This window comes from Rhinoderma darwinii, chromosome 1 (assembly GCF_050947455.1).
Source record: "Rhinoderma darwinii isolate aRhiDar2 chromosome 1, aRhiDar2.hap1, whole genome shotgun sequence".
Taxonomy (NCBI): Eukaryota; Metazoa; Chordata; class Amphibia; order Anura; family Rhinodermatidae; genus Rhinoderma; species Rhinoderma darwinii.
The window spans coordinates 250,080,199-250,092,737 of record NC_134687.1 but is presented as its reverse complement, the minus strand read 5'-3'; the positions used below and the strand labels follow the sequence as shown (position 1 = coordinate 250,092,737).

At 41.6% G+C, this 12,539-nt stretch overlaps 1 protein-coding gene across 1 annotated transcript in view; it reads right to left on the bottom strand.

Annotated features, from left to right (window-relative positions):
• LONP1 (lon peptidase 1, mitochondrial) overlaps positions 1–12,539 on the bottom strand; it is a 160,874-nt gene that overhangs the window by 31,168 nt on the left and 117,167 nt on the right. Inside the window, exons 13-14 of the mRNA XM_075863488.1 lie at positions 6,054–6,170; positions 4,876–5,016 (exon numbers count right to left, since the gene is read on the bottom strand). Coding sequence (XP_075719603.1) covers positions 4,876–5,016; positions 6,054–6,170 — 258 coding nt within the window. The remainder of the gene's footprint in view (positions 1–4,875; positions 5,017–6,053; positions 6,171–12,539) is intronic.

Genomic DNA, 12,539 nt, shown 5'->3' with positions numbered 1-12,539 from the left:
ATTTCAGTAGGTTTTCTATCTACTCAACTCATTCCTATGTCCAGCTTTTGTTTCACAGTGACTGATTTAAAAAATAAATAAAATTCAAGTCTAGGTTTAGCACCATCGTAATGCTGTAGTACATAAGGTATGCATTATGATGTTGTCCATCAGCTGTGTGTACTATAAAGTTCAGCTTTATTTTTTTTTGTTCCTCCTTCTCAAAATTCTGTATAATGATGTTCTGCATCAGAAGTGGTGTGTGATGTTCCATCACAGATAAGGTGTTTATTGCGAGGATCTGCATCACCCAATAGTGAATGGGGATTTTGGGAGAGGAATGTGATACAGAGTGAGAATAACCCATATGTGACATCTGTTTTGTCATGGCAACGATTTATTGACTATGTTCTATTTATCTGGCAGGGTACAGAATGTGAACTTGGAAGCTTCTTGAGTAAACACAGTAGGACTGAAATAGAATTTCTGGATATTAAGATTCTGTTAGAATCAGGAACTATATTTTTAGGAAGGCGACTTTGGTCAACTCATATTTGATGACAGATTCCTCCCACCCTAAACATGTTATAAAGGCGATCCCGAGAGGACAATTCCTCCGTGTGAGACAAATATGTTCCCCAGATGAGTGTTTAGAAACCAGATCTAAAGATCTCATGTCAATGTTTCAAACTAGGGGATATGAAACCCATGTAAGACAGGAGTTTATAAATGCCAAATTGAGGAAACTAAGTGACCTTCTAAAACCTAAAGTGAAGAGGGGGTCGGCCAAGGTGGTAAGATTCATTTCAGGTTACAATAAACAGTGGAATACAATGAGAGGGATATTTCAGAAACATTGGGCTCTACTAAAAACTGATAAACATCTGGCCATGATTCTAACCCCGTATCCCGCTATGACACCCAGACGTAGCCCGAATCTGCGGGACTTGTAGCCACTACGCCCCACCACCCACAAACCCCTATATTTTTGGATCGAAGGGACCGAAATGGGGTAATTTATCAAGTGGTAACTGTGGGGCATGTACAGTTATGGAAAGGACAGATTCCTTTTTTGGCTCATATGGTACAAAGAGGTACAAGATCATGAACTAAGTTAATTGTAATGTCAGGAATGTGGTCTACCACGCCAGTTGAACGTGTAATAAAATCCATATTGGTATGACCACTAGGGAGCTAAAAACTCGCGTGATGGAACACATTCGTGACATAAAGGGTATACTACCCAAAGATTTTGTGGACGAATGCGGGGACAGAAGTAAGCCCCTAGGGAGACACTTCAGGGATTACCATAATAGCAACTGGAGACTTTTGAAAGTAAAATGGTACTGATCGGTTATACGAGGGAAAAAGAGGAGGTGACATATTTAGATACCTCCTGCGGAGAGAACTAAAGTGGATTGTAACATTAGACACAATGTCACAAAAGGTCCTGAACGAATCTCTTAGCTTTGCATCCTACTTATAAATATGTTTACGTGTATTCTTTTTTTTAACCCCTTAACAACCGGCGTATAGTGTTTTTACGTCGGCCGTTCAGGGTAGTTCTTCTGAAGTGTCGGCTTTTCACGTCAGCATTTCAGAAGAACTTTTCTGTCATTGTGCAGGGATCTCCTAAAGACCGGGCTGTTAGTACTAGCAGTGGTCTCCGATCATATTTAACCCCTCAGATGCGGTGCTGAATAGCAAGTGCCGCATCTGAGTGGTTTGAGGAGGGAAGGGGCCGCATCGGAGCGGTTTTCGCGGGGATCTCCTGAAGTCCGGGCTGCTGGGCAACCATCGGAGACCACTAGCACTGGTCTCCAATCATATTTAACCCCTCAGATGCGGCACTCAATAGCAAGCGCCACATCTGAGTGGTTTGGAAGGGAGGGGGCCGCATCGGAGTGGTTTTCCCGGTCATCGGGTAATCTGATTCTGAAGCCAAGGCTGTTAGCAACAGCCAAGGCTTCAGAGTGATGATCGGAGACCAATAACAGTGGTCTCCGTTCATGTGATCACTGTGAGAAACATTCACAGTGATCACAAAATGAAAAACAAGTGTTTCTCCTCCCTGTCTCTGTCTCTCCTCACACTTGTTACTTTGTATGAGAAGAGACAGAGATAGCATTTTACTGTGACACCAAAAACACTAAATTACAAAAAATCGAATATAAAAACTTCAATTGTATACCTAGGCTAGGGTTATCTTTGGGGCACGTTCACACGTGGCAGAGTTTTTCCGCTGCAAATGTTGGTACAGATTTGGGGTAATTACGCAACGAATCTGCACCAACATTTGCATATTTGACAGGTAATTCAGACGTTGCAGAAAACATAGCGGACTTGCCACAGATTTCAGTTTTTGAATTGCAAATGCTGAAATCTGCAGTGAAATTCCGCTTCTTCTCCGCAACAGACAGTGCATGCTGCGGAGGGAAAATTCTGCACCACAACCTATCTTCCGCACCACAAGATCTTCTGCCATGATTAAGAACACTGCACGTGTTTGAAACGCGTAGGCTTGGGTATTCACCCGCACCACTCTCTGCCTTGAGACTGTGTCTCTGTTCCATTTTTAACCATTTTTGCCAATAAAAGTGGGAACAATCTTTCCCTTTTAAACTCCATTCAGCGCTGGATCATCTCTCCTTCTTCCTTGTACTACACACCGTGGGCCGTCTCGGGGATCCGAGCGACATATCTGGAGACGCAGAACCGGTGAGCTGGAGGTTTCCTCCCTTCTCTATACTTTCATATGATACAATTCTTTTATTTTGAAACGGTTACATTTTAAATTATGAAAAATCTAAACTTTTCTTTTTTTTCTGTCTTTCCACGGCTATAAAAAAAGTAACAAAAATGTTACCTATACATATATACCACAAAAAGGAAGCACTACATATCCCAAGAAACCAGTGCAAAATTCACATTGATACATAAAACACATACAGAGTTATACTGCGTTACATCTGTGAATAGCAAAACTGTGAAAATTGCTCTGGTCGCTAAGGTTTAAAACTCCTTCGGTATTAAGGGGTTAACTGAAATTCTTTATATTGACAGTGTGTGGAACGGAATGCACAATTATGACATTCTATTTTCAAAAAACCGAACAAAATTATGTGATTGAAGGAAGATCCATTCAGCAGCCTGAACCCATGATTTGATTTTGCATAGAAATAATAAATGTTTTAGGAATATTATCATGTTTAACTCAATTCGTTGAGAGTAACTCGCAGTGTTTTTTTGGGCTAGCAATTACCAGTATTGGTGAACTTTGCATGGTTCATCTCTATTTATTAAATTTATGTTGTTCACATGAAATATGCACTTTTTGAGATTATATGTATTTAGAGTTTGTATAACTGTCACTTGTGCGCGGTTGTCTGTTGCTTCCCAGGTGTGGATGACTGTTGTCCCACGCTGCTTTGGGGATCGTCTGATGGGTGCTCATTATTTATTTATTATGGGGAATGTGAATTGTCCCCATTCATCTCCTAGTTTTTTTGTGCAAATATAATTTTTAATATATTTTTTAAATAATTAAAAAATATTTTTTATTTTTTCACATATTATAGAACAACAATATAGATTTTTCACTTTATATATAGAGGTAATCTTCCACTATATGATTGCCCTTGGGAGATATCCCTCAACTAATATAAAAAACAATGCAGGGCAGGCGCAGTAGTCTTCAGGAAGCAGAAGAAGGTTGCAGTTGATCCAAACAAATATTGATGTAAAATGATATGGGCATTCACAGTGGTCTCAACAGCATGCACAGATTGTAGAGAGGATGCTCATCACGAGAGATAGGGAGAAGGGGCTGCTAAGGGAGCCGTCAGGAAGCAGACTCACGGATTTTAGCAAGAAAAAAAAAAGACAGGAGCTTGCCATATGGAGTATTAGACTACTAGTACAGAAGAACAGTAGGGCATTTTTTATTAAAACCAATTACAAATGTAAAGAGAGCCTTATCTGTGTGCATAGAACATACTGTAGCTGTCCATTATATAGGTCCCCAGTAGTATAATAGATTCACCATCTGTCATTTAATCCCTCATCCTCTACTGACCCTTCCCAAGCCTACACAGAAAAGCTGACAATTGGTCTACATTAAATTTTAGCTTTTTGTATCTGCTCTAGTGGTCAGTGCAAAAAATAAAAAAAATTCAAGAATTTTACATATAAGAAAAAAATGCACACTTTTTTTTTTTTTATATATCAGAGACAAATCCGAAATTTTATTCGGTGGGGGTACAGGTGCAGAGACCACCACCATCGCTAAAATAAAGTGTGTGCCTGCACCACCTACTTTTATTGCGCTCCCTGTTAGGCTGAAGACTAGCTCTAAGACGATCTAGAATAATGATTAGAGCTAAACGCTTCTGAACCTCCGTTTCAGTGAGTGTGGGGATTTCAGCACCCGGACCACCACAGATCAAAACTTCTTATATGTCCCTGACATACAAAAGTTTTTTCTAAATGCAGTTACTCTTTAATGCTCTAGACTGTGAGCCTGCGTATCCACCCCTTTCCCCCTCTCATATTAACATGCTTGTGCAAGCTGTGATTTCTGGGAAATATTGCAGCTCAGAAGAATCCTGTCAGTGAATAACACTACCCTACTCTGGCCACAGATGTCGCTACAGTAGAACAGCAAAAAACGGGAGTAATACATGACTGAAGGACAAGACTACTACACGATTTGTAGTCTGTAACCATGGATCAGCAGTTGCATCAAACTGGTGAACACATGCCTGCATAGGAGCTGCATAAAGCGGTTTAATTTTTATTTTAGATTCATTGGAAAAAAAAAACCCCCCCAAAAAAACAGGTTGCAAAGGTTTACATAGCCATTCATTTGGATTTAAACCTTAAATTGTTATCACTCACCTTTTCCACTTGCTTCTGCAAGTTTCGCACACCACTCTCTCTGCAATATTGCTTGATTAGAACTGTGAGTGCCTCAGATGTGATGCGAGTCTTCCCTTCATCCAAACCACACATAGTAAGAGCCTGTGGTACTAGATATCTCTACAAATAAAAGTTTTAAAAGATTAAAGGCTATGTAAACTTTTAAAAGGCAATTTTTTTTTTAATAAAAAGGTGTAAAAGGTGTACATTTTATTGAAAATTTGTTTAACTTATTTAGATACAGCTGCTCTGTATTCTCTATGACGGAAAGAGTGAATAGCGCTAGATACAGCTGCTCGGTATAGAGAACAGAGCAGCTGTAACTAAAAAAATAAAACAACATTTTTAATAAGTATTTGTAAAGTTGCACCAAACACACATACACCTTTAAATAAACAAAAATAAAAAAAGTTGCCTTTCAAAAAGTTTTAAATAGCCTTTAAGGATTTATTTTGTTTCTTAAAAGAACAGAATAATTTCCAATACCAGCTCATTTCATTGTGTCGATTTTATCACTTAAAAGTACTGAATGCTTTAATAAGTGTATGCAATATTATAATACTATAGTGTTAGGCGGAATTCACACGACAGGGTCCCGCCCGAGCCCGAGTTGTCGGCCGGTAAAATCGGCCATTTTGCCCGGCCGGTTTGCATAAAGTTTTGCATCCGTGCCGGGCCGGGCAGATCTGGACAGTGACATCAGCGGCAACTCCTGAAGGGGAATCCCCATGTGTTCGGGGATTCCGCTTCAGGAGTTTCCCCTGATGTCACTGCCCAGATATGGACAGAGACATCAAGCGCTGTGCAGGAGCGGAATCCCCGAAAACACGGGGATTCCGCTCCTTCAAGGAGCTAAAGTGGGGCTAGCACATAGCAGAGCGGGGAGATTACATCCCTGCTCTGCTATAGTGGCGTCGCTACAGTAGTAGCAGCCGCAGCAGCTGCTAGCGGTGCCATGGAATGTGTCGCCGGGCCGTCAAAAAATCGGTCGTGTGAATAGCCCCATTAGGGGTCTATTATTCCTAATGCAGCCGGGTGCCGGCCGATTTATGAACGGCCGGGAAACCCTGTCGTGTGAATGAGGCCTTAGAGCTTCAAAGTAAATATTATAGAAACGCTCTATTTTAATCTGTAAGTAAATATAAAATGCATTTCACCTCAGCTATAGCTAATTTCTCCTGGGCCACGTAACCAGAGATATTGATCATCTCCATGCGATCCCTGAGAGGTTCTGGAATGGTTTCTGTGACATTGGCTGTGCAGATGAAGAGAACCTGCAGGAAATAGATTCAATATAGATAAACACTTTTTTAACTTTATAGGAAATATAAATTCTAAAGCTTAGGAAACAAATCTAACAATAAACTTTACAGTAAATACAGGGACTGAAAATGTGAATATTTCCAGTGCTTATATAAAATGTCAAAATAAAAGGCAACTCCATATAGAGAAAAAACAAAACAAAAAGGTGATCAATGTACTAGTACGTTGCTGTCGTTAAGGACTTAACGCAACGCAACACAACGTACTGTAGCCGAGCCCGCACCATCACCATCGGGTGTCCGATGTATATTACAGTTAACATCCTGAAGTATGGCCAGGACCGGAGCAAGCTTCCGATCCGACCGTTCAACCCCTTAGATGCAGCGCTGCATCTATGGGGTTTCCTAGCAGATCGGAACTCCGCAATACAAATCGCGGGGTTCCGATGGCTGTTCTTGCAGACCAGAGGCATAACAATAGCCTGCTGTCTGCAAAGTACGAAAGCCTGCTAGGTTCCACCCGGAGGCAGGGCCTAAAAGGCTTCCAGCCGCAAAACAAAGCTGGCGCAGGCTCAGAAGCTTAGCCTGTGATATGAGCCGCCGGTGTCGTCTGTATGTTACAACTGACAGCGTGCTGTAACGACAGGTAATGGAGCTAGCTCCGATCCCTGCCATTAACCCCTTAGATGCCGCGATTGAAAGCAATCGCAGCATCTTAGTGGTTTGTAGCGATTGGCATCGTCACGATGCGATCATGAGGATGCCGATCGTCACTTTGGCAACAGGAGGCCTAACAATGGCCTCCTGGTCTGCCACGTAGGATAGCCTATTAGACGGGACCTGCTTGCTGTAAGTGAATGACTGGCAGCTCTAATGCATTGCTCTACGTGGGTAGTGCAATGTTTTAGAGTAAAGAATAGAGGTGCAGGCCTTCAAGTCCCTTAGTGGGACAAAAAAATAAAGATGAATAAAAAAAGTGTAAAAAGAAAAATTTCAAGTTAATAAAAACAAAGACTGACATTTTTCCTATAATAAGTCTTTTATTATAGGGAAAAAATGAAAACGTTAAAAAAAAAGTACACATATTTGGTATCTCTGTTGTCCGTAACGACCCAAACTATAAAACTATGTTATTTTTCCCGAACGGTGAACACCGCAAAAAAATAGCGATTCTGGCATTGACTTATTTATTACCACCTCTCCCAAAACATGGAATAAAAAGTGATCAAAAAGTCGCATGTGCCCCAAAACAGTATCAATAAAAACTACAACCGGTCCCGCATATAATAAATCCCTTACACCGTTTTTTTTACAAAAAAAAATAAAAAAAAGTTCTGGCTCTCAGAATATGGTGACACAAAAAAAAAGGGGATTTTATTATGCAAATGCAGCAAAACGTAAAAAAAACTATATACATATGGTATCGCCGTAATCTTAGCGACCTGCAGAATTAAGTAAAATTGTCATTTATAGCCTACGGTGAACACTGTAAAAAAAAAATATATATAAAAAACATTGCCAGAATTGCTGGTTTTTGGTCACCTTGCTTGCCAAAAAAATTGAATAAAAAGTGATCAAAAAATTGCATGTACCCCAACATGACACCAATGAAAACTACAGATTGTCCCGCAACAAATATTCCACCACACAGCTCCGGTGGAGAAAAAATAAAAAAGTTCTGGCTCTCAGAATTTGACAACACAAAATGTGCAAAGCTTTCCAAAAGCGGATAAGATCGGGCGCCATTTATCAGTGCGACACCGGCCACATATCTGTGAATTATTTATTTACCGCATTATTATACAGTCTTCTTATGCCCTGATGTATTCCGCACAGCTTATATATGCCCCCACATTATAAACCCAAAAAATACCAGTAAAATCCCAAAGAGAACTATTACCAAGCAAAATCTGCGCTCCAAAAGCCAAATGGTGCCACCTCCCTTCTGAACCCTACAGCGTGCCCAAACAGCAGTTTACATCCACATATATGGCATCGCCATACTAGGGAGAACCCGCTTAACCCCTTTGGCGACATATGACTTACTAAATATCACCAAGGGGAAGCATGGAGCGCACTCACACACTCCATACTCAGCACGTGACGGCTGTGTTACACAGCCGACACCTTACTCCAGTGGGCGGAATCAAAGTTCACTTTGATGCTGCCCATTTAACACCTTAAAGAGGCTCTGTCACCAGATTTTGCAACCCCTATCTGCTATTGCAGCAGATCGGCGCTGCAATGTAGATTACAGTAACGTTTTTATTTTTTAAAAAACGAGCATTTTTGGCCAAGTTATGACCATTTTTGTATTTATGCAAATGAGGCTTGCAAAAGTACAACTGGGCGTGTTGAAAAGTAAAAGTACAACTGGGCGTGTATTATGTGCGTACATCGGGGCGTTTTTACTTCTTTTACTAGCTGAGCTACTTACCTGCAAACGCTGATGCTGCTGCAGAATCAACTGTAGCCTCTGGTGCCGATGTGTCCTCGCTCGTCCGACACGATGCAGGACCTGTGAGTGACGTCACAGCGTGATCTCTCGAGAACACGCTGTCTGCACTGCCAGAAGCTGGGCGTTCTGAAGAGAAGTGGATGATACTTCTCGTCAGAACGCCCAGCTAGTAAAAGAAGTAAAAACGCCCCGATGTACGCACATAATACACGCCCAGTTGTACTTTTACTTTTCAACACGCCCAGTTGTACTTTTGCAAGCCTCATTTGCATAAATACAAAAATGGTCATAACTTGGCCAAAAATGCTCGTTTTTTAAAAAGAAAAACTTTACTGTAATCTACATTGCAGCGCCGATCTGCTGCAATAGCAGATAGGGGTTGCAAAATCTGGTGACAGAGCCTCTTTAAATGCCGCAGTCAATTGAGACAGCGGCATTTAAATTGCTAGAATCAGTAGGCGGCCACTCAAACACGTCATCGCGACCTCCCTCCCCCGCGGCGCGATCGGCCGTTTACAATTGTTGTAATGGCAGTTTGGTCTGCCATCTTTGTACTCCTTTGAAGCTCTGCCTCTGCTCTGGTAGGGCTTCAAAGGACAATGTCCGCATCACGATATACTGCAATACATTAGTATTGCAGTATATCATGCAAGCGATCGCTGGTTCAAGTCTCCTATGTGGAATAATTAAAAAAAAGTAAAAAAGACACTTATTTTTTTTGGAAACATAAAAAAATGTTTTATTTAAAGAGGCTCTGTCACCACATTATAAGTGGCCTATATAGTACATGATGTGATCGGCGCTGTAATGTAGATTACAGCAGTGTTTTTTATTTAGAAAAACGATAATTTTTGAGTTCTGACCTATATTATCTTTATGCTAATGAGTTTCTCAATGGACAACTGGGCACGCCGTTTTTAAGGAATTCACTGTGCAATTAAAACAACATGTTAAAGAGGCTCTGTCACCAGATTTTGCAACCCCTATCTCCTATTGCAGCAGATCAGCACTGCAATGTAGATAACAGTAACGTGTTTTTTTTTTTTTCAAAACGAGCATTTTTGGCCAAGTTATGACCATTTTTATATTTATGTAAATGAGGCTTTCTAAAGTACAACTGGGCGTGTATTGTGTATGTACATCTGGGCGTTTTTACTACTTTTACTAGCTGGGCGTTGTGAATAGAAGTATCATCCACTTCTCTTCACAACGCCCAGCTTCTGGCAGTGCAGACACACAGCGTGTTCTCGAGAGATCACGCTGTGACGTCACTCACTTCCTGCCCCAGGTCTTGCATCGTGTCGGACCAGCGAGGACACATCGGCACCAGAGGCTACAGTTGATTCTGCAGCAGCATCGGCGTTTGCAGGTAAGTAGCTACATCGACGGGTTAAATAATGATATATTGTAATAGTTCAGACTTTTGCGGACGCGGCGATACCAATTATGTTTATTTATAAATTTTTTTACTATGCTCTAGGGGGAAAATGGGAAAAGGTTTTTTTTTTTGAACTTTTAATTTTTTTTATTACACCCAAAAAAACTTTACTTAACTAATTTTTACTTTTTTTATTAGTTCCCCCTAGGGGACTTCAACCAGCGATCGTTAGATCGCTTGTACGATATACTGCAATACTAATGTATTGCAGTATATCGTGATTCTGACAGGCACCTACTAAGCCCTGCCGGAGGCAAGGCTTAATAGGTGTACAAAGATGGCGGACCTGGAGGCGTTCATTAAGCCCCCAGGCAGCCATAGCAACCATCGCCCCCCCATAATTGCATTGCGGGGGGCGCGATGAGCTGTTAGAGGGGGGTCGCCCCCCTCTTTCTAACGATTTAAATATTGACCGCAGCATTTAACGAGTTAAACTAGCGGGATCGTGCTCGAGCGCGATGCCGCTAGTTACTCTGAAGCGTCGGCTGTAACATACAGCCGACACCGTCATCGTATGGAGCGAGCTCACTGCCCGCTCCATACTTCCACTACCCGACTTTGGCGTATGGAACCGTCAAATGTCGGGAAGTGGTTAAAATGCCTTAAGGGGTGTAGTTTCCAAAAGAGGGGTCACTTCTTGGAGGCATGTTTTACTATTTGACCTCAGAGCCCTGCACTTGTGGGCCAATGCTTTTAAAATCACCAAAATAGACCTCAAATACGCATGGTGCTCTTCACTTCTGAGCTCTGTCATATGTCCAGGCAAATGATAAATGCCTTGAGGGGTGTAGTTTCCAAAATGAGGACACTTCATGGGGGCTTCCACTGTACTCTGGTAGCTCAGGGTTTTGCAAATGCAACATGGTGCCCAAAAACCAAGCCAGCAAATCTGCATGCCAAATAGCGCTCCTGCCTTTCTGAGCCCTGTCATGTGTCCAAGCAGCAGTTTATGACCCCACATAGGGTATTGCCGTAATTGGGAGAAATTGTTTTTAAAATGTTGGGTTGCTTTTCCTCCATTATTCCTTGTAAAAATGTCTACGTTTTGTCAGAAAAAATTTAATTTTCATTTTCACAGTATAATTCCTTTAAATTCAGCAAAAAGCCTGTAGGGTCAAAATGCTCACTATATACCCCTTGATAACACCCCTTGATAACTTCCTTCAGGGGTGCAGTTTCCCAAATGGGGACACTTTCGGGGGGTTTCCACTGATTTGGTTCGGCAGGGGTTTTGCAAATGTGACATGGCGCCCAAAAAACATTCCAGCAAAATCTGCATGTCAAGTAGCAGTCCTGCCTTTGAGCCCTGACGTGTATCCAAACAGCAGTTTATGACTACATGTGGAATATTGCCGTACTCGAGAGAGATTGGTTTACAAACGTTGGGGTGATTTTTCTCCCTTAACAGTTGTAAAAATAAAAACTATCAACATTTTAATGGAAAAAATGTTGATATTAATTTTCACAGCCAAATTCCACAAGAAACCTGTGGGGTCTAAATGCTCTCTATACCCCATGGTCACTTTTGGGGGGTTTCCACAGTTTTGGTCCCTCAGGGGCTTTGCAAATGTGACATGGCACCCGAAAACCATTCCAGCAAAACTTGAGCTCCTAAAGTCAATTGGTGCTTTTTCCCATCTGAGCCCTGCCGTGTGTCCAAACAACAGTTTATTACCACATATCGGGGGAAATAGTTTTTTATATGTTGGGGTGGTTTTTCTCCTTTATGCCTTGTAAATATTGAAGATTTCTAAATTTTATTTGTAAAAATTGGATTCTCATTTTTACATCCTATTTTCACTAAATTCAGCAAAAAAAACAAAAAACAAAAAACTTCCGGCCGAAATACGTTCCGTCCATTACGGACGTAACATGGTCGTGTGAATCCAGCCTAACTCTTGATAAATTCCTTGAGGGGTGTAGTTGCCAAATGGTGTATTTTTTTTGGGGGGGGGGGGGGGGGGTGGGCTTTCCATTGTTTTGCCACCACAAAACCTCTTCAAACCAGACATGGTGCCTAAAGTGTATTCTAATAAAATAAAGGCCCCAAAATCCACTAGGTGCTCCTTTGCTTCGGAGGCCTGTGTTTCAGTATATTAGCACACTAGGGTCACGTGTGATATTTCTAAAAACTGCAGAATCTGGGCAATAAATATGGAGTTGCGTTTCTCTGTTAAAACCTTGTTACAGGAAAAAATTAATTAACCCCTTAACGACCGCCCGTCTCTTGAAGGCAGGCGGTGCAGGTGCTTAGTCTACAGCGACGTCTTTTGGCGTCGCTGTAGAAGAGGTTGATGAGCACTCCTGTGAGCTCATCCTCTAAGCAGGAGCTGTAACTAACAGCTTCTGATCTTAGAGCAGCCTGCTAAACACAGCTGGGGTTGGAAAACGTTCGGACCCCAGTTGTTTAACCCTTCGATCGCCGCAGTCCGTGACAGCAGCAAGATCAAAGTGAAATCTCTAATCGCATCACTGGAAAACCGGG